We start from the raw sequence: 19,822 nt of genomic DNA on the forward strand, positions 1-19,822 counted from the left end.
TATACATTCTGTGCCATCCTTTACCACTCCATGCTGATAGTCTCAATGTTCTCTTTTCACTTATGTGGCTTCTACAGTGGACTCAACATTTTCATTTCCTTTTCAGTGAGATCATAGGATAATCATTATTTTAACTTACTAATTTTCTAAGAGGAAAATATTTCCTGCTAATTTCTATGAACAAAGTTATTAGAGAGAAGAAATCTAGCTGTTTGGTTTACTCCCTTTACTGTCCTCTCTCTCTCTCTTCTATCTGGCCTTGGGTTTGTGCTTCTTTGCCTGAATCTCTTCCAAAACATTGTTATTCGCCAGCTAGTCCTCAAGTTCATTTTTATCAACTGATTTTAATTTCAAATAATGTTCTGAATCTTTTTATCTTTCCTCAGTTGACATTTTTCAGTCTTCACTCTTTTTGGTATTGTTTTCAGATTGCAGTTTTTGTCAGCAAAAAATTGTTCTGCACCTTCTAAGTCTTGAAATAGCCTCCTCCATTTAGGACAGTGGTTTTCAGCTCTTAGTGTTTGTGACACACGTTGAAATAAAACAAACAATTGTAGCCTGTCGCTCGAGGGGATTTAAAAAGCCGAGGCAATGACAGCCACGTCAACGAAAGTTGTAAAGAATAGCTGCTAGAGTAGAAGGCATCAGTGCCAGCGTGCAAATCACGTGGTCATCCTGCAGTGCTGATTCCATCGTGGGTGGCACAGGTCTGTGTCTAAGAGTTCTTACAGCTTCCAATAAATATGGTGGTGGCTTACGTATTTCTCTTAACCTTAGATTCACAGCAGTATTTCTCCTCTCAGCTCAACATTGCTTCTGCCAATCACTGTTAGTACTGCAGGTATATTCAGTTATAGCAATAATGAATTTTACACACCAAATAGGAAAGGGTTCACAGGAAATGTGCTATACACACGGTTGAGGACCACTGTTTTAAAAGGAAAGCAAGCCCTGGCCAGTGTGGCTGAGTTGGTTAGAGCATCCTTCTGTGCACCAAAGGGTCATGGGTTTGATTCCCAGTCAGGGCACATACCCAAGTTGAAGGTTTGATCTCTGGTACGGGGCCCCTATGATTCCTGACTGGGGTGTTTATGGGAGGCAAACGATTGATGTTTCTCTCATACATCCATGTTTCTCTCTCCCCCTCTCCCTTACCCTCTCTCTAGAATCAATGAAAAACATATCCTCTGGTGAGGATTAAAAATAATAATAATAAAAGGAAAAGCAAGCTGGCCCAGATACTCAGTAATTAGTGATTGTTTGCAGCTTCTGTAGATTTTCCTCCCAAGCCCATCTCTGCTGTTAAGTCTGGGGGCAAAGGTCTAAAGTCATTGTCATCTCTCCTTTTCTTCTGGAAAATTCTGTAGGAACCAGTCATTGTCAATGAGTAAAACAAACTCAGTCCAGGTTTTGGAAGAAGTTACAACTATGGAAAGGGGGAGGGGATGAGTAGAATGTACCCTATGGCACTGGAATAGAATTGAGGTTGGAAGTATTAGTATGTAATTAGTATGTGTGTGTACAGATGTGTGTACATGAGTCTGTGTCCTTGTATGTCTGTGTGTGTACGTGCAAGTATGTACCTGTGCATGCGTGCGTATGTGTGTGCTAGTGTGTCCTCTGACAGTGCCTAGAAGCAATGATGTATTAGCAGCAAACATACTTGGTACCCAGATCTTGGTCTCTGCAAAAAGAAACCATGGCTCCCTGAAGAAAAGGATGATTCTAGGGTTAGGACATGGAAAGCACATGGTGAGCATGGAATATCTCATGCTAGAAAGTAAGGAAGTGCTCAAAGAATGATGGAAACATGTCAAAAGGATACAGTGGCCAGTTTACACCAGCTCTTGCTGGCCAAATCTGGGGCAATTTGAGTATTACAACAAGATAGCAACAGATTATGGAACAAAATAAAATTCCATAAGTTTGTACCAATGTAAATATGTAAATAAATAAATACGAGAGAAGAGAAAGCCCTTCTTACAGTAGATTGAAATTAACATTACCAACATTGGGACAAATCAGTATCATATACCTCCTGATCCAATTCACTGAGAAAGACATAGCATCACACCTGTAGTATTCTTTCCAAAATCCATAATCTGAATCTAACCAGGAGGAAACACCGGATGAACCTAAATTGAGGGATATGCTAAAAATAGTTGACTTGTATTGAAGATAAAGAGAGATAAAGACAGAGATAGTGTTCCAGATGGAAAAAGGTTAAAGAGATATGACGACTAATGGAACATGTGGTCCTGGATTAGATGCAGAATGTGGGAGAAAATGGCTGAAAAGGACACCTTTAGGACAACTGAAAAAATCTGAATGTGGACTAAGGACTAGTAATAGTGTGTCAAGGTTAAATTTTCTGATTTTAATAATTGTTCTGTAATTATGTTGTTTTTTAGAAAGGTATGTAAGAGAATGTTGCTCTTAGGAAATATGTAATGAAGTATTTAGGCACAAAGGGACATAATGTCTCCATATTACTTTTAAATGCTTTAGAAGAAAATGCATGTGGGTAGAGAGGAGGAATGATAGAATAGAGTAAATGGGGCAAAATGTAAACAGTTGGTGAATCTGGGTCTTTGTACTATTCTTGCAACTTTACTATAAGTTTGAGGTTATAGCAGAATAAATAAGTTAAAAAATAAGCAAAGTTAGTATCCAAATAAAAACCACTTGAGCCCTGGCTGGGTGGCTCGGTTGACTGGAGTGTTGTCCCGCACACCAGAAGGTTGTGGCTTTGATTCCCGGTCAGGGCACATGTGTAGGTTGCAGGTTCAATCCCTGGTCGAGGTGCCTATGAAAGGCAACAGGTCAATGTTTCTCTCTCTCTCCCTTCCTCTCTCTCTAAAATCAATAAAAACATATCCTCGGGTGGCACATGGGGCCCATTTTTGAAAACTCAGCCAAAATTACCTTCGGTCAAGAAAATTTTCTTTAATTTCCCTAATTGTGGTTCCCATAGGGCTAACTTTTCCTTTTTTTCTTGTCCAGTATTTACACCTTTTATAGTTCCTTTTTTTCATTTCCAGGGTTGAAGAGTGGTGTTTCCACTCTTTCCACATTTGGTGTTTGATTGTAGCTTTGGCTCGCTGTGTGCATTCACCATTGCCACATTGGAGCCCTTGCTCTGCTATGTGAACTCTGCTCCTAACTACCTTTATCTTCATCTCGGGCCCTCTATGCCAGCGGTTCTCAACAGGGAGCAGGCATCAGAACCACCTGCAGGGTTTGTTAAAATTCAGAGTGCTGGGTCCTCCTCCCAGAACTCCTAGCTCAGGGATAGCTGCTTGTTCATCCCTTTCTTGGGTAATGGCATTGCTTCCATTAGTGAGGGTTTCTTTTACAGGTTCCTCTTCATGTTCTCTTCTCAATTTCTTTTCTAATACCTTTTCATTGGATCTAATTCCCCCTCTTCCATCTCAAATCTGTGTGTGTGTGTGTGTGTGTGCATGTGTTTAGCTTGGTAGCTAAATGGTTTTAGTTTCATCTACCAAAATCTTAAATCTGTATCTGTGATACTTTCCTGTATGTTAGCATAGCTGGGGAAATACCTAGAGGATGTGGGCTAGAGTGAGGAGGAATGAAAATAAAACTCAACTCTAGAAATTTGGCAGTAGACCGGAATGGATAGTTCCATAAAAAATGCTAGACTCTGCTCTATAAAATGTTCCTTCCTTCTGGGGTAACCAGACTTGACCTTGGATCTTTGGACCTATTATGTTATCGGTGACTTTGGCAGTCTCCATCCAGCCACAGATTGGTGATTCCAGGGAACATGAGAGACATGAAGTCCCTAAGGGAAAAGGCTGGCAAAGACTGGATTTAGTTGGTAAGAATGTATTTAACTGGATTTTCCTAACCTGGCCCTTTCCTTCCATATGCCAAGTCTGCTCTTTGGAGCTGGTAGCATCATTGTCTTGGGCCTGGAGGTGCTTGTGAGATCACAGAGTCAAGCTCTCAGCTTCTGGAGGACTGGTGGCCCTTGCCATGGGTTATTCCAAAACCTCAGAAAGGAGTGTCTAAGAACCTCTACCTTACCCCAAACACCACACACACAGTTACTTGCAAGACCAGTCCCTTTATGATTGCAAAGACACCTTGCTCAATCCTTATTTCCACTTGGTATAGTGTCCTTAGCATAATCCATATCATAGCATATTGCAAAATATCCTTCCTCTTTTAGGCTGAACAATATTCCATTGCATGTATATACCACATTTTGATTATCCATTCAAATGAGTTGACGAATGAGTTGCTTCTATATTTTAGCTACTGTGAATAATGTTACTATGAACATGAGTGTACAAATATCTCTTTGAAACTCTACTTTCAAATCTTTTGGGTATATATCCAGAAGTAGAATTGCTGGATCATATAGTAATCCTATTTTTTATTTTCTGAGGAACCTCTATACTGTTTTCCACAGTGGCTGTACCATTTTACATTCCCACCAACAGTGTACAAGGGTTCTAATTCTTTACATCCTTGCCAACATTTTTTTAAAAAATCATAGTTATCTTAATGGGTGTGAGGTGTACCTCACTGAAGTTTTGATTTGCATTCCCCTAATGATTACTGATGTTGAAAATGATTATTGGCCATTTTTATATCTTCTTTGGAGAAATGCCTATTCAAATTCTTTTGAATCAGGTTGTTTTGTTGTTATTGCTATTGACTTTTAGGATTTCTCTATATATTCAGAATATTAATCCCTTATTAGATGTATGATTTGCATAAATTTTCTCCCAACCTGTAGGTTTTTACTCTGTTGACAGGGTCTTTTGATACACAAAATTTAAATTTTTCGCTAGGTCCAATATGTCTATTTTTAATTTTGTTACTTGCGCCTTTGGTGTCATATCCAAGAAATCATTGCCAAATCCAGTGTCATGAAGAGTTTTTCCTATGTTTTCTTCTTTTAAAAAAAATATATATATAACATCAATTAATTTTTTTAATTTATTGAGATACCATTGGTTAATAACATTATATATATTTCAGGTGTACAACATTATAATTCAATATCTGTATACTCTCTTGTGTGCTTACCACCAAAAGTGTCCTTTCCTTCCATTACCATATACTTGACCCCCTTTTACCCAATTGGCCCTCTTCTGGCTCCCCTTCCCTTCTGGTAACCACCATTCTGTTGTCTGTATCTATGAATTTGTTTTTGTTATAAAGAAGATGTGATATGTATATACACACACACACACACACATATGAATACTACTCAGCTATAAAAAAGATAAAATAATGCCATTGAAGAGCATGGATGATCTCCAGGATACTACCCTAAGTGAAATAAGTCAGATGGAAAAGAACAAAAACCACGTGATTTCACTCATCTGTGGAATATAAAACAAAAGCAAAAACAAAAAGAACTATGTTTTCTTCTAAGAGTTTTATTGTTTTAGGTCTTATATTTAGGCCTTCGATCCATTTTGAGTTGATTTTTGTATATGGTATAAGGTAAGGTTCCGACTTTATTCTTTTGCAGGTGGATGTCCAGTTTTCCCAGCACCACTGGTTAAAAAGACTTTCCCAATTGAATGTTCTCAGCATCCTTGTCAACGATAAGTTGACCATATAGATGATGGTTTATTTTGAGGCTCTCTTGTCTATTCCATTGGTTTATATGTCTTTCTGCCAAAGCACATTGTTTTGATTACTGTAGCTTTGTAGTAGGTTTTGAAATCAGGAAGTGTGAGTCCTCCAGATTCCATATGAGTTTTAGGATGAGTTATTCTATTTCTGCAGAAAAAAATTATTAGGATTTTGATAGGGAGTGCTTTGAATCTGTAGATCTCTTTGGGTATAAACATTTTAATAGTATTAACTTTCAGCAGTGTTTTATACATTTTATTGTACAAGTCTTTCACCTCTTTGGTTAACTTTATTCCTAAGTATTTTTATTCTTTTTGGTGTTAATGAATTTCATTTTCAGATTGTTCATCAGTGTATAAAAATGCAGCTGATTTTTCTGTATTGACTTTGTATCTTGCTACTTTGATGAATTCATTTATTAGTTCTAACAGTTTTTTGTGGAATGTTGTTTTCTACATATAAAATCATGACATCTGCAAACACAGATAATTTTATTTCTTCCTTTCCAATTTGTATACCTTTTATTTATTTTTTCTTGCCTAATTGCTCTAGCTAGAACTTCTAGTACAATGTTGAATAGAAGTGGTGAAAGCAAGCATCCTTGCCTACCTCCTGATCTCAGAGGAAAAGCTTTCAGTCTTTCACCACTAAGTATGATGTTCACTATGGGTTTTCATATATGGCTTTTATTATGTTGAGATAATTGCCTTTATTCCTAGTATTTTTAGTGTTTTTATCATGAAAGTGTGTTGAATTTTGTCAAATGCTTTTTCTGCATCAATTGATATAATGATGTGGTTTTCCCCCTTTGATCCGTTAATGTGGTGTATTACATGGGTCAGTTTTCATATGTTGAATCATCCCTGCATTCCAGGAATAAATCCCACTTGGTCATGGTATAATCCTTTTAACATGCTGCTGAATTCAGTTTGCTAGTATTTTGTTAAGTATGTTGTATCAATATTCATAAGGGATACTGGTCTGTAGTTTTCTTATATGTTCTTTGTCTGGCTCTAGTATTGGACTAATATGGGCCTCATAGAATGAGTTAGAAAGTATTTCCTTCTCAATTTTGGGGAAAAGTTTGAGAAGGATTGGTATTAGATTTTCTTTAAATGTTTAGTAGTATTCATAAATGAAGCCATTAGCTCCAGGGCTTTTTTTTGTCAGGAGATTTTGATTATTGAATCAATCTCCTTACTAGTCATAAGTCTATTCAGATGTTCTGCTTCTTCATGAGTTAGTCTTGGTAGGTTTTGTGTATCTAGGGATTTGTCCATTTCATCTAGGTTACCCAATTTGTTAGTGTACAATTGTTCATAGTACTTTCTTATAATTCTTTTTATTTTTAATTGAATTTATTGGGGCAACATTGGTTAATAAAATTATATAGGTTTCAGGTGTACAATCCTATAATACATCATCTGTATATTGTATTGTGTGTTTACCACCCCAATTAATTTCATTTTTTAAAACAAAGATAGTCAATTATCTAAATAAGATTTGTTATAAATAGTCCATCTTTTCAGCTCTATCATAAATTAAGTTGCCATATTTTGTCTCCTTTTAGGCCACTTTATTTCATTGATTTAGTTTTCTATCTCTACACCATAACTTAGGTAGTAAGTCCTGATAGTTAATAGAGCAAGGCTAGTTTTGGGAGAATTGATATCGTTAAGATAATAGTCTTCTTACCTGAAAAGGAAATATTTTTACTTATTTAGGTTTCCTTTAAAAAGTTTTATGATTTTCTACATAAGGGACTGACAAGTTTTGTTGATTTATTACTAGGTACTTAATTTTTGATTGTATGTGCTTCTGTAAATTAATTGTGTATTCTGCAACCATGCTAAACTCACTTATTCTAATAGCATTTTGGTAGATTCCATAGGATTTTCTATGGAGATGATCATGTCATGGATTATTTGAGTATATTTCATGATTCCATTTCATCTCCCTTATTGGCTTACTAACTACAATGTTTTGTTGTATTATTTCAGTGGTTGCTTTAGGGTTTATAATATATATCTTTACCTTATCATGGTTTACCTTCAAGTGACACTATACAACTTCACATATATAGTATAAGAACCTTAAGCAACGTATTTCCATTTCTCCATCCCCCAGCCTTTGTGCCATTATTGTCATACATTTTGCTTCCACGTATGTTATAAATCCCACAACACATTTTTATTAAATTTTACTTTAAGTAGTATTACATATTTTACTGGCTAGGGATTTTAATAGATGTTTGCTCTGTTTTATTCATCATTTCTGGGTGTTTTGTAGCAGGAGGGTTTTCCAGAATATCTACTTTGTCATTTTGCTGAAAAACGAAGTCTACTAGTGATCTTTCCATTGTGAATAATCCTCGCGGAAAGATAAATGCATGAATACTTGATACATGAATGCACAAGAATATCAGTATACCGCATCCAACCCAATCAGCCAGTTACTTACTTTACAAAGCTAGGCTCTCTCACAAGTATATGGTAGATAATGCATTTGCTTGTATCAATAACCTTTCACTGAGGCCTTTATCACATCTTTTAATACTTCAATTATAATTTTTCTTTATATTCATTCTTTCATAACATTATTCCTTAGATATTCAATGTAAGCAAATCTACCCTTTTAAATAATATTGTAAGCTCCTTGAAGGCGGTGAATATATTTTAAAGTCCTCTGGTGCTCACAGTGCTAAGCCTGACATGGGATGGCGTTTTCTGAAGTTAGCTAATGGCTTATGAATATATAGAGTGGAATGGGTGACATAATGGAAATAGGAGTAAACTTAAGGTTCTGGGATTCTCAAAACTCTTAAGTAGTCAAAAGACATATACAAGTCCCAACATATATTCAAATGAAGTCATTAAAATAGTGCTTAGGGCCACACCTGTTTCTGCTTCCCAGAACATGTGAGTCATCAGGCTTTTTTTATCAAGTTGGTTTACACAATCTAATACAAGTAAGTAGTTCTGGCCTAGTCTCATAATCAGAGTTCAAAAGTTATCAGATTAGCATGCCCCTCCTGTTCTGTAAAGAGAGTCAGAATCCATTCCAATATTTTCTTTCTCTTATTCTACCATTTAAATGCCCAAAACATGCTAATTGTAGGCAACAGAGAAGTATGCCATGTGATTTCTGCTCTTAAGAAATGCACTGTGCACTTCTCCAAAGAGGACATACAGATGACCAAGAGGCACATGAAAAAATATTTGTTGCTAATCATCAGAGAGATGCAAATTAAAACCACAATGAGGTATCACTTCACACTTGTAAGAATGGCTACCATCAACAAATCAACAAACAAAAAGTGCTGGTGAGGATGTGGAGAAAGGGGAACCCTAGTACACTGCTGGTCGAAATGCAGACTCGTGCAACCACTATGGAAAACAGTATGGAGGTTCCTCAAAAAATTTAAAATGGAACTGCCATTTGACCCAGTGATCCCACTTCTAGGAATATATCCTAAGAATCCTGAAACACTAATTAGAAAGAATATATGCACCACTATGTTCACAGCAGCGCAGTTTACAATAGCTAAGATCTGGAAACAGCCCAAGTGCCCATCAGTAGATGAGTGGATAAAAAGCTGTGGGATATATACACCATGGAATACTATGCAGCTATAAAGAAGAAGGATCTCGTACCCTTTGGGACAGTATGGATGGGCTTGTTGAAAATTATGCTAAGTGAAATAAGCCAAGCAGAGAAAGACAAACATCACATGATTTCGCTTATATGTGGAATCTAAAGAACTTAATAAACTGATGAATAAAATAGATTCAATGACATGGAAGCAGACTGACGAATGTCAGAGGGATGGAGGAGGGCGGGTGGGTGGAGGGGGAGAGAGTAACCAAAGAATTTATATGCATATATACACAATCCAAGGACATGGACAATGGTGGGGAGAGGGACTGGGGAGGGGGATGGGACAGGGTGGAATGGGTCATTGGGGAGAAAAAGGGACATCTGTAATATTTTAAACAAAAATTAAATAAATAAATAAATAAATAAATAAATAAATAAATAAATAAATAAATAAAATGCACTGTGAAGCTGACATATTTAAAGCGTAAAGGCCTCTGTGTTCACAATAATGTATTTTCTTTCATTATTTTTTAGTTAAAATGCCAGCCAAACAAACACACTTCCTTCTGGCACTCACTGTAAGTACTGACTGTACTCAGGTCATTGCCCTTACCTCATTATTCTTTCTGTCTTAGGCTGACTTACTGAGCTTCCCAATCCACTTTTTGTGTGATAGGCAAATTCATCATAGTTCAAGTCCTTAAGTAATGATTTTTGAAGGCATGGATAAGTTGAATGAAGGTTGAAGAGCCAACAAAAGGGAAAGAATGAAATATATTTTCTACTCAGAGGACTCAAGAGGAAATCTGCCCCCTCCTTTCTTCCTTATTGACACCACCTTGGTTCAGGATTTCATCACCACTTACTGGAACTATTGCAGAAGCCTCCAACTTAGCTTCCTGCCTCCAACTTAGCTTCCTGCCTCCAGACCCTCTAAGCTATCATTAATTCTTCACGCTCTTTACAAGAGTAACCCTTACACCATTCAACTCCAATGATGTCCCCTTTGCCCAGAAACCTTCAATGGATCCTTACTGTGCAGCAGAAAATCAAGTCATTCCAAATAGAAAACTCAAATAACATCCACCCTGTGTAATGAGTAACACCGATATATTTCCAAGAGTATAGACTTGGGGATTTTATACATTTATTCACACAGTTATATAATATTTGGTAAAATCAGTTTGGCAAAATTGATTTAGCCCAAAACAAGTTAGTTGAAGTGATGATTTGATTGAAAAAGAATATCCCCAGAAACACTGTCATTTTTTAGAATTTGAGGTGTTTCCGCTTGCCTGTTTTGCTCTATATAGTTAGTTTTTATCCAGTTATTCCTACTCTATGTTGTTTAGGACATGAAACATTTTGAAACAACCTAAGTATCTACCCATTTAGAGGCAACTGAAGCCTACACACAGCTCCAACAATAAGGAATTGTTTTGTTTTTGTTTTGAGAGAGAGAGACATTGATGTGAGAGAGAAACATTGATTGGTTGCTTCCTGACCAGGCATTGAACCCACAACCTGGGTGTGTGCTCTTACTGGGACTATAACCCACCACCTTTTGGTCTACAGGACAATGCTCCATCCAACTGAACCACACCTGCCAAGGCAATAAGGAATTGTTTAAACAAATTGTAAAAGATTATAAAATGGATATATAGTAAGCACAAATGTTATATGCAGTGACCTTATAGTAACTTATTTTGAGCAATTTCAAAATATATAAAGTCATGAAAACATTGCCAAACAAGGAGATCAGCTATAATTAAAATGAATTTTAAAAACTCCAAAATTCTAGATCTTTATTGTATTATTCTGTGGCTTTATATTACTTTTTTTATTACAAAACAATTGAAAATATTAGCACCATGCTCTAACCAACTGGCTAAGCTCAACAATTCGAAATATGATAGAAAAGTGAGAAAAGGCAGGCAAGTGCACAAACACACCGAATCCATATTTCCCTGCTTAATGACAGCTACTTCTAGATCTTCTAGTAAAAACAGAATCATGTGATTCATATTATTTGAAAGCAACTCATTGTATTTATGCAGTCCTCCACTGTTGAACATTTAGGTTGATTTCAACAAATCTTATATTTTTTGTACATTTAAGTTTCATCACTTTTTTGCTATCACTAGTAGCACAAAGCAATCATAACTAGATAAAACTGATTTGAAATAAAAAAAATAAAAGGTTTGGGGAAAACTCCCCAGAGTTCTGAACAATGGTTTAAATTTATTTTTAATTTAAGTTTTTTACTGTTCACAATATTGCGCATGTTCCCCATTTACACCCCTCCCCTTTGCCTACCTCCACCCAGCCCCCACCATCCCTCTTGGCCCTCCCCACACTTGTTGTCTGTGTCCGTGGGCTATGCATATATGTTCTTTATCTAATCCCTTCACCTTCCTTTATCCAGTCACCCCCACCCCCTCCCTCTGACATTTGTCAGTCTGTTCCATGTATCCATGCCTCTGGTTCTATTTTGTTCATTAGATTCCACATATTAGTGGATCATATGGTATTTGTCTTTCTCTGACTGGCTTATTTTACTAAGCATAATAATCTCCAGGTCCATCCATGCTATCTCAAAGGGTAAGAGCTCCTTGTTTTTTAGAGCTGCATAGTATTCCATGGTGTAAATGTACCACAGCTTTTTTATCCACTCATCTACTGATGGGTACTTGGGCTGTTTCCAGATCTTGGCTATTGTAAATAAAGCTGCTATAAACATAGGAATGCATATAGTCTTTCTGATGGGTGTTTCGGGATTCTTAGGATATATACCCAGAAGTGGGATCACTGGGTCAAAATGCAGCTCCATTTTTAATTTTTTGAGGAAACTTCATACTGTTTTCCACAGTGGCTGCACTAATCTGCATTCCCACCAACAGTACACTAGGATTCCCCTTTCTCCATATTCTCGCCAGCACTTGTTTGTTGATATTTGGTGATGGTAGCCATTCTGGCAGGGGTGAAGTGATACCTCATTGTAGTTTTAATTTGCATCTCTCTAATGATTAGTTACATTGAGCATTTTTTCATATGTGTATTGGCCACCTGAATGTCCTTTTTAGAGAAGTGTTTATTTGGTTACTTTGCCCATTTTTTAATTGGATTGTTTGTCCTCCTGGTGTTGAGTTGTATTACTTCTTTATGTTTTTTGAAGATTAACCCCTTATCAGATGAATCACTGGTGAATATGTTCTCCCATATGGTGGGTAAAAATGTTTAAAGAAATAAGTTGTAAAACCACCCCCCAATGCACTAACACTCTGTACAAGCCAGCACTAGTGAGCATGGATATTCATCTTTAAACAAATTGTTATCTTTCAGGTTGTGAGGACTTTTCAAAAGTAAATGACCTGCCCAAGGTGTTGGATTCCCCTCCAAATCAGGCCTTTTGAATAAGAGCAGACAGATGACAACTTCCTGTCTAGTAGCACTGTAAACTAGCAGGAACAGATCTGAGACTATATTATTTTCTCAGCTAGGGATAAGGAATGGGCTTCTCTTTATACTTTATGACCAGGATCATACGAACAAGTAGCAAATTTAATAATTTGAATCTCTTCTAAGCTCACTTAAAAAACATCAGATATCCTCTGTTCTGTTAGCTCTTTATCTTACACCATACTACATTGTCTTGATTACTGTAACTTTATAATTAGCCTCAAAATCAGAAGTGTTGTTCTTCTAGTTTCATTCTTTTTTGAAGTTGTTTTGGCTATACTAGGTCTTTTGCATTTTCATGTGAATTTTGGAATCAGTTTGTTAATTTCTGCAATAAAGCTTGCTGGAATTTTGATTTGGGGAGAATTGCCACCTTAATGATATTGATTTGTCTAATCCATGAACATGGTACATTGCTCTATTTGTTTAGATTTTTAAATTTCTCTCAGCAATGGTTTGTGGGTTTCAGTGTACAGCTGATGTTTTGTTTTGTTTTTTATAAAAAGGTGTAATATCAATTCAACAGAGATAATCTTTTCAACAAATGGTGCTGAAACAATTCAATAGCCATATGCAAAAAAAAAAAAAAAAAGAAAAAGAAAAAAACACCAAACCAAACCAATACAAAACTTTCAATCCATACTTCACATTATATAAAAATGGCCTCAAAATGAATCACACACATAAATCTAAAACCTAAAATTATAAAAATTCTACAAGGAAACCTTTATGACCTTGGATTAGGCAAAGATTTCTTAGATATGACACTGAATGCATAATTCATAACAAAAAATTTAGTAAGTTGAACTTCATCAATATTAAAGATTTCTGCTCTCATCAGACATGGTTAAGAGATTGAAAAGACAACCCACAGACTTTGAGAAAATATTTGCAAATCCTATATCTGATAAAGGACATGTATCCAGAATATATAAAGAACTCTCAAAACTCAATAATAATACAACTCAGTTTTAAAAGGGTAAAAGATTTAACCAGACACTTTACCAAAGAAGATATAGAGATGGCAAATGAGCACATGAAAAGATGTTGAACAGAGTAGGAAAATGAAAACTAAAACTATGAGAGACCACTATACACCTCTTAGAATGGCTGCAACTAAAAAGACAGACCAAACACACACATGCACACAAAATTGGTAACTATGTGAGGTGATGGATATGTTAACTAACCTCATTGTGGTAATCATTTCACAATATAAATACACTGTGTATCAAATCATGGCACTGTAAACCTTAAACTTACACAATGTTATATGTCAATTATATCTCAATAAAGCTGGGGGGAAAATTTTAAAGAAATTGACCATATCAAGTACTGACAAGGATGTGGAAGAATTGGAACTCTCCCACACTGCTGTTGGGAATGTAAAATAGTACAATTACTTTGGGAAATGGTTTGGCAGTTTCTTTGAAAAATTAAACATTCATGTGTCATGTGATCCAGCCATTCCACTTCTAGTCATTTCCTCTACCAAAGAGAAATAAATGCCTATGTCCACACAACAACCTACATGTGAATGTTCATAGCAGCTATATATGCAATAGCCCAAAACCAAAACAATGCAAATGTCCATTAACAAGTGAGTGGATAAACAAACTGTGTGATATGCATGCAATGGAATAGTACTCAGCAATAAAAAAGGAACTACTGATACAAGTTACAATTTGGATGGGTTAATTCTTAGAATGGTTTCTGTGAATGCAAGAATCCAGACAGGAAAGAGTATATACTGTAGTTGCATTTATATAAAATTCTAGAAGATGCAACAAATTAATAGTGACAGAAAGCAGACAGTGGTTGCCTGGGGGACAGGACCATTTGGGAGGTAAGGAATATGCAGGACATGAAGAAGTTTTTGGTAGCAACGATTATGTTTATTCTCTTGATTGTGGTGGTTAATTCATGAGTGTATACATTTTCCTCTAAATTTAAATTGTTCAATTTAAATGTATGCACTTCATCTGTCAATTATTCCTCAGTAAAGCTGATTAAGAAAAACTAAGAAATATGAGGAGTTATCAGATGGCAGCAATAACTTTATGAGGTTAAAGAGCAATGCTGTATTTGATGAGCTTTAGAAATCTTGATCGCAGTATTGCTCTCTGCACTTTGACAACTCATCTTTGCTGCGTTCTGACAAGGCTACATTTCACTTTCACACTGTGCAACAGAGTTGCCCCAGTCCACTGGCTATCTCCTCCAGGGTAACGCAGGACACTGGTTAGCCAGCTGAGAGGACCTGATCAGGTCACCAACATAACTCAAATTCTCAGATGCGGGGGGAAACCCAAACATAGTCTTATGAAAATAAAACTTCATGGAATCCACAGAGCTATGGGGTTCACACCAACTCAGCCAGGATGGATGGCTCTGATCAGGTACTGGCTAGACTGGTCCGACTGACTGGATGTAAATGATTGGGAGTCTTCCCTTAAACAAACACACACACACACACACACACACACACACACACGGGTGGGGGGGGGGGAGAAGTGAGAGATAGGGATTTACTAACTCCCCTGAGGAGTCCATGGATGCCCTTCAGTGGGTCCATGACCCCAAAATCGTACACAAGTTTTGTAAGTATATGCATTCATGCATTTTTCTGCGGAGAGGGTTCATAGCTTTCATCAGACCGTCAAAGAGCTCCCAGACTTAAAAGATTAGGAAGAGCCAATATGAATAAATTCAGACCCATCTATTATTTCTCCTCCCTCCTCTCTGGCTCCCAGGAGGAAAACCTAACAGTCACTCATTCGATCCTTCCCGCTGAGATGACATCTATGGAATCTACACCAAACCACCATCAATTTCATTTCTTCCCCTTTGCCTGGGCGCGCGTAGCCCAGGCTGCCCCACTACCCCGCGCCCTCTCACGGTTTCCAGCTGCTGAAGAATCTGGGGTTGTTTCCAAGTTCCCCACATAGGTAACCCGCCCGACACGTTTCCTCTCCCAGGGGCGCAGTCCCTGCTCGATCCTACCCCTACCCACCCACCCGCGTCCTCTGCTTTTGTCTGAGGGTATTGACGGGGTCACATTCCTCGGACCTCTGCGGGGACTGCCGGCTTTGCAACATTCTCACCTCGTGGGACGCGCTCACCATTTCTCAGAATCGCTGTAAAATCCCGGCTCGGATACCCCATTGCAAGCCCCGGGGTTTTCCCTTTGCCACGGAAATCAGGAAGACGCTGTACTGGAAGCCTGTCCTCGTAGCTCCCTCCCCGGGGTACCAGGCAAGCCGGGATGGGCAGGGGCGCGGGAACAGGTGCTCTGCCCCTCGCAACCGTCTCCCTCCACGTGGTCCCGGCTCGCGGGCGCGGCGCCCCCTCCCGGGTCCGCGCACACCTCTTTCCTCTCCGACCGCCTCACGGCCGTCATAGGTGGGGTGATCAGCGTCGTCCCCGTGCGGCTCCCCGGCCTCCCGCCGTCCCGCCGTCCCGCCGTCCCGCCGTCCCGCCGTCCCGCCGTCCCGGGCGCACGCCTCTCCCTACCCGGCGTCGCCGGCGGCCGGAGCAGCAGCAGCAGCAGCAGCGCGGGGAGGTCGCGGACCCAGCACCCCCGGAGCCGCTGGCGGGCCATGGCCTTACCCCGTCCGCGCCCCTCGCCGGCGCCTGCAGATGCCCAGGGGTCGGGGAGGAGGTGCCGGGCACGGCTCCGGGGACTGGCCGCCCCGCGGAGTGCATTCGCTTTCGCTTTTGCTTTAGACCCCGGAGGGCTGGGGAGAGGGGAGAAGCGAGACCGACCCGTGACTCAGCGTCCCTACCCCCTCCTCTGGGAAAAGCCCCGGCAGCCGCGGGGATCCCGGTGCCCCCGCCCCAGTCCCTGGAGCACCAGGGCCCGCGCAGAGCGGAGTCGCGGACCATCACCTGCGGAGGACTGGATCCCTGTCCCCTTCTCTCCTCGCCTCTCGTGACCCCAAAAGGCCATTCGGTCTCGTGTCCCCGTGTAGAGGGAGTGAGCAAAGCCACGGGGAAGCAGGGTCTTTCCAGTAAACGGGGGCTGTGGGGGGTGGAGGGGGGCAGGGGTGTCTACACCTGACTTCCGTTCCACTTGGTGAACAGAAACTTGTCTCCGCCTGTCGCTCCGACTTCACCTTTCCAAGTTTCGCGTCACTGCTGGCCCATGGGCCAGTGGGCGGGTGGCCCTGCGCGGCACCGGCCCCATCCGAGGGGGGGGGCACGTCGAACCTCCCTGGAGGCGACCCCGGAGGTGTCGCCGCGGTGCAGCTGGCTTGGTCACCTGCCCCAGGATCGCAGCCCGTGCCACCTGCTCACGCCTGCTGGAGACAAGCGAGGGGAAGTGACCGAGTGGAGCAGTGTTTCCTGGAAACCAGGACAGTATCACTACCAGGAAATTGACACTGACATAAAGCTTAGCCATGTTCTAATTCTGTCAGGTTTCTCTGCATTCGTGTGTGTGTGTTTGACAGAACTGCACAGAACTACACACACACACACACACACACACACACACACACACGGGGGGGGGGGGGAGATTGAGAGAGAGGTGAGGTCTGTGATCACCACCAAGACTGAAGCTCCCCTCGCAGGGTTTCTCCAGCTACTCTTTTATAGCCACAGCCACCTTCCTCTCTCCCCCTGCGCCTAAGCCCTGGCAACCACTGATCTTTTTCTTCATCCCTATAATTTTGCCATGTAAAGAATGTTATATAAATGTAACCATACAGTTTGTAACCTTTAGAGGTGGGCTTTTTCACTCAATATAATTCCCTTGAGGTTCGTTCAAGTAGCTGTGTGTATCAGTAGTTTGTTCCTTTTTAGGAATAGCACTGATAGTTGTTTTTTAAATATATGAATCTGTGCCATCCATACCCATATCCCACTGCTTTTATATTCGTTTCCTAGGACTGCCATAACAAAGTACCAAAACTGAGGTGGCTTCACCAAACAATTAATAGAATTAACACAAGAATTCGGTAAAGAAGCAGGATACAAAATTAATATATAGAAATTCATCATGTTCCAGTACACTAATAATGAACAATCAGAAGGAGACAAGAAAACAATCCCATTTACAATTTCATCAAAAAGAAGAAAATATCTAGGAATCAGCTTAACCGAGGAGGTGAAAGACCTCTATTCAGAAAACTATAAGACACTGAAGAAAAAAATGTAGAGGACGCAAATAAATGGAATGATATACTGTGTCCATGATAAGGATTAATATTGTTAAAATGACCATACCACCCAAAGCAGTTTATAGATTCAGGGCAATTCCTATCAAAATACCAATGCAATGTCATTCTTCTCAAAACTAGAACAAATAATCCTAAAATTTATATGGAACCACAAGAGATCCAGAATAGCCAAAGCAATCTTGAAAAAGAACAAAGTTGGAGGTATTGCTCTCCCTGATCTTAAACTGTATTACAAACCTATAGTAATCAAAATAGTGTGGTACCAGCACAAAAACACACAGAGATCAATGGAACAGAATAGCGATCCTAGAAAACCCCCCCCTCACATGGTCAATCAATCTATGACAGAGGTCAACGAATCTAAACACTGAAGTAATGACAGTCTTTTTAACAAGTGGTGTTGGAAAAACTGGACAGATACATGAAACAAAACAATGCAAAACAAAACTGGATCGCTCTCTTACAACATATACAAAAATAAACTCAAAATGGGTTAACAACTGAAATGTAAGGCCTAAAACCATAAAACTCATAGAAGAAAACATAGGAAGTAAACTATCTGACATTAGTTTGAGTAATATCTTTTTGGACTCTGTTTCATTTATTTCTGCTCTGATCTTTATTCTTTCCTTCTGTTCACTTTGGGTTTTGTTTATTGTTCTTTTTTCAGTTCCTTGAAGTATAAAGTTAGCTTGTTTATTTGAGATTTTTCTTGTTTCTTGAGATAGGCCTGTAATGCTATGAATTTCCCTCTTAGGAAACTTGTGTCCCATAGATTTTGGGTTGTTGTGTTCTCATTTTCATTTGTTTCACAGTATTTTTTTTTTTAATTTTTTTTTTCACAGTATTTTTAAAATTTCTTCCTTGATATCATTGTTAACCCGTTCATTGTTATTAACATGTTGTTATTTAGCCTCCATGTCTTTGTGTGTTTTTCTTTCTGTTTCTTGTGATTGATTTCTAGTTTTATGCCATTATGGTCAGAGAAGATGCTTGGTATGATATCAATCTTCTTAAATTTATTTAGACTCGTTTTGTGTCCTAATACATAGTCTCTCCTGGAAAATGTTCCATGTGCATTTGAAAAGAATGTATATTCTGCGCTTTGGAGTGAAATGCTCTGAAGATATCAATTAAATCCGCCTGATCTAGTGAGTCATTTAAGGCCATCATTTCCTTGTTGATTTTTTGTCTGGGAGATTTATTCATTGATGTCAATGGGGTGTTAAAATCCCCTACTATGACTGTATTACTGTCAGTCTCTCCCTTTATGTCCATCAAGATTGGCTTTACATATTTAGGTGCTCCTATGTTGGGTGCATAAATGTTTACAAGAGTTATATTCTCTTGTTGGATTGCTCCCTTTATTGTTATGTAGTGTCCGTTGTCTCTTATTATAGCCTTTGTTTCAAAGTCTATTTTGTCAGATATAATTAATATTACTACCCCCAAAAAATTGCTACCCCATCATTTTTCCCCCTTTCCGTTTGCATGAAATATCTTTTTTCATCCTTTATTTTTAGTCTGTGCTTGTCTTTCGTTCTGAGGTGGGTCTCTTGTAGACAGCATATATATGGGTCTTGTTTTCTTATCCACTCAGCTAACCTATGTCTTTTGATTGGAGCATTTAAGCTATTTGCATTTAAAGTGATTATCGACAGGTACATATTTATTGCCATCTTATTCTTTTGACTATGTTCCTCTCTCCTCCTCCTCCTCCTCCTTTTTCTTCTTCTTGTATAACTTTTCTTGTAATACTGGTTTAGTGCTAACAAACTCCTTTAGCTTTTTCTAGTCTGGGAAACTCCTTATTTCTCCTTCAGTTTTAAATGATAGTCTTGCTGGGTAAAGTAGTCTTGATTATAGGTCCTTGCTTTTCATCACTTTGAATACTTCATGCCAGCCCTTTCTGGCCTGAAATGTTTTTGTTGAGAAATCAGCTGACAGTTTTATGGAAGCTGCCTTGT

At 38.9% G+C, this 19,822-nt stretch overlaps 1 protein-coding gene across 3 annotated transcripts in view; it reads right to left on the bottom strand.

Moving 5' to 3' along the window:
* IL15RA (interleukin 15 receptor subunit alpha) overlaps window positions 1-16,761 on the bottom strand; it is a 45,576-nt gene extending 28,815 nt beyond the window's left edge. The window contains exon 1 of one of the 3 annotated variants that reach the window (XM_081159142.1): window positions 16,564-16,761. In XM_081159142.1, the coding sequence (XP_081015268.1) occupies window positions 16,564-16,624 (61 nt within the window). In that variant the 5' untranslated portion in view covers window positions 16,625-16,761. Of the gene's footprint in view, window positions 1-15,797; window positions 15,950-16,188; window positions 16,371-16,563 lie in introns of those variants that run through there. The other 2 variants (XM_081159141.1, XM_081159143.1) reach the window with 2 other exon arrangements.
* Window positions 16,762-19,822: the final 3,061 nt, after the last annotated feature.

Source organism: Miniopterus schreibersii (assembly GCF_964146895.1).
Source record: "Miniopterus schreibersii genome assembly, chromosome: 1".
NCBI classification, from domain to species: domain Eukaryota; kingdom Metazoa; phylum Chordata; class Mammalia; order Chiroptera; family Miniopteridae; genus Miniopterus; species Miniopterus schreibersii.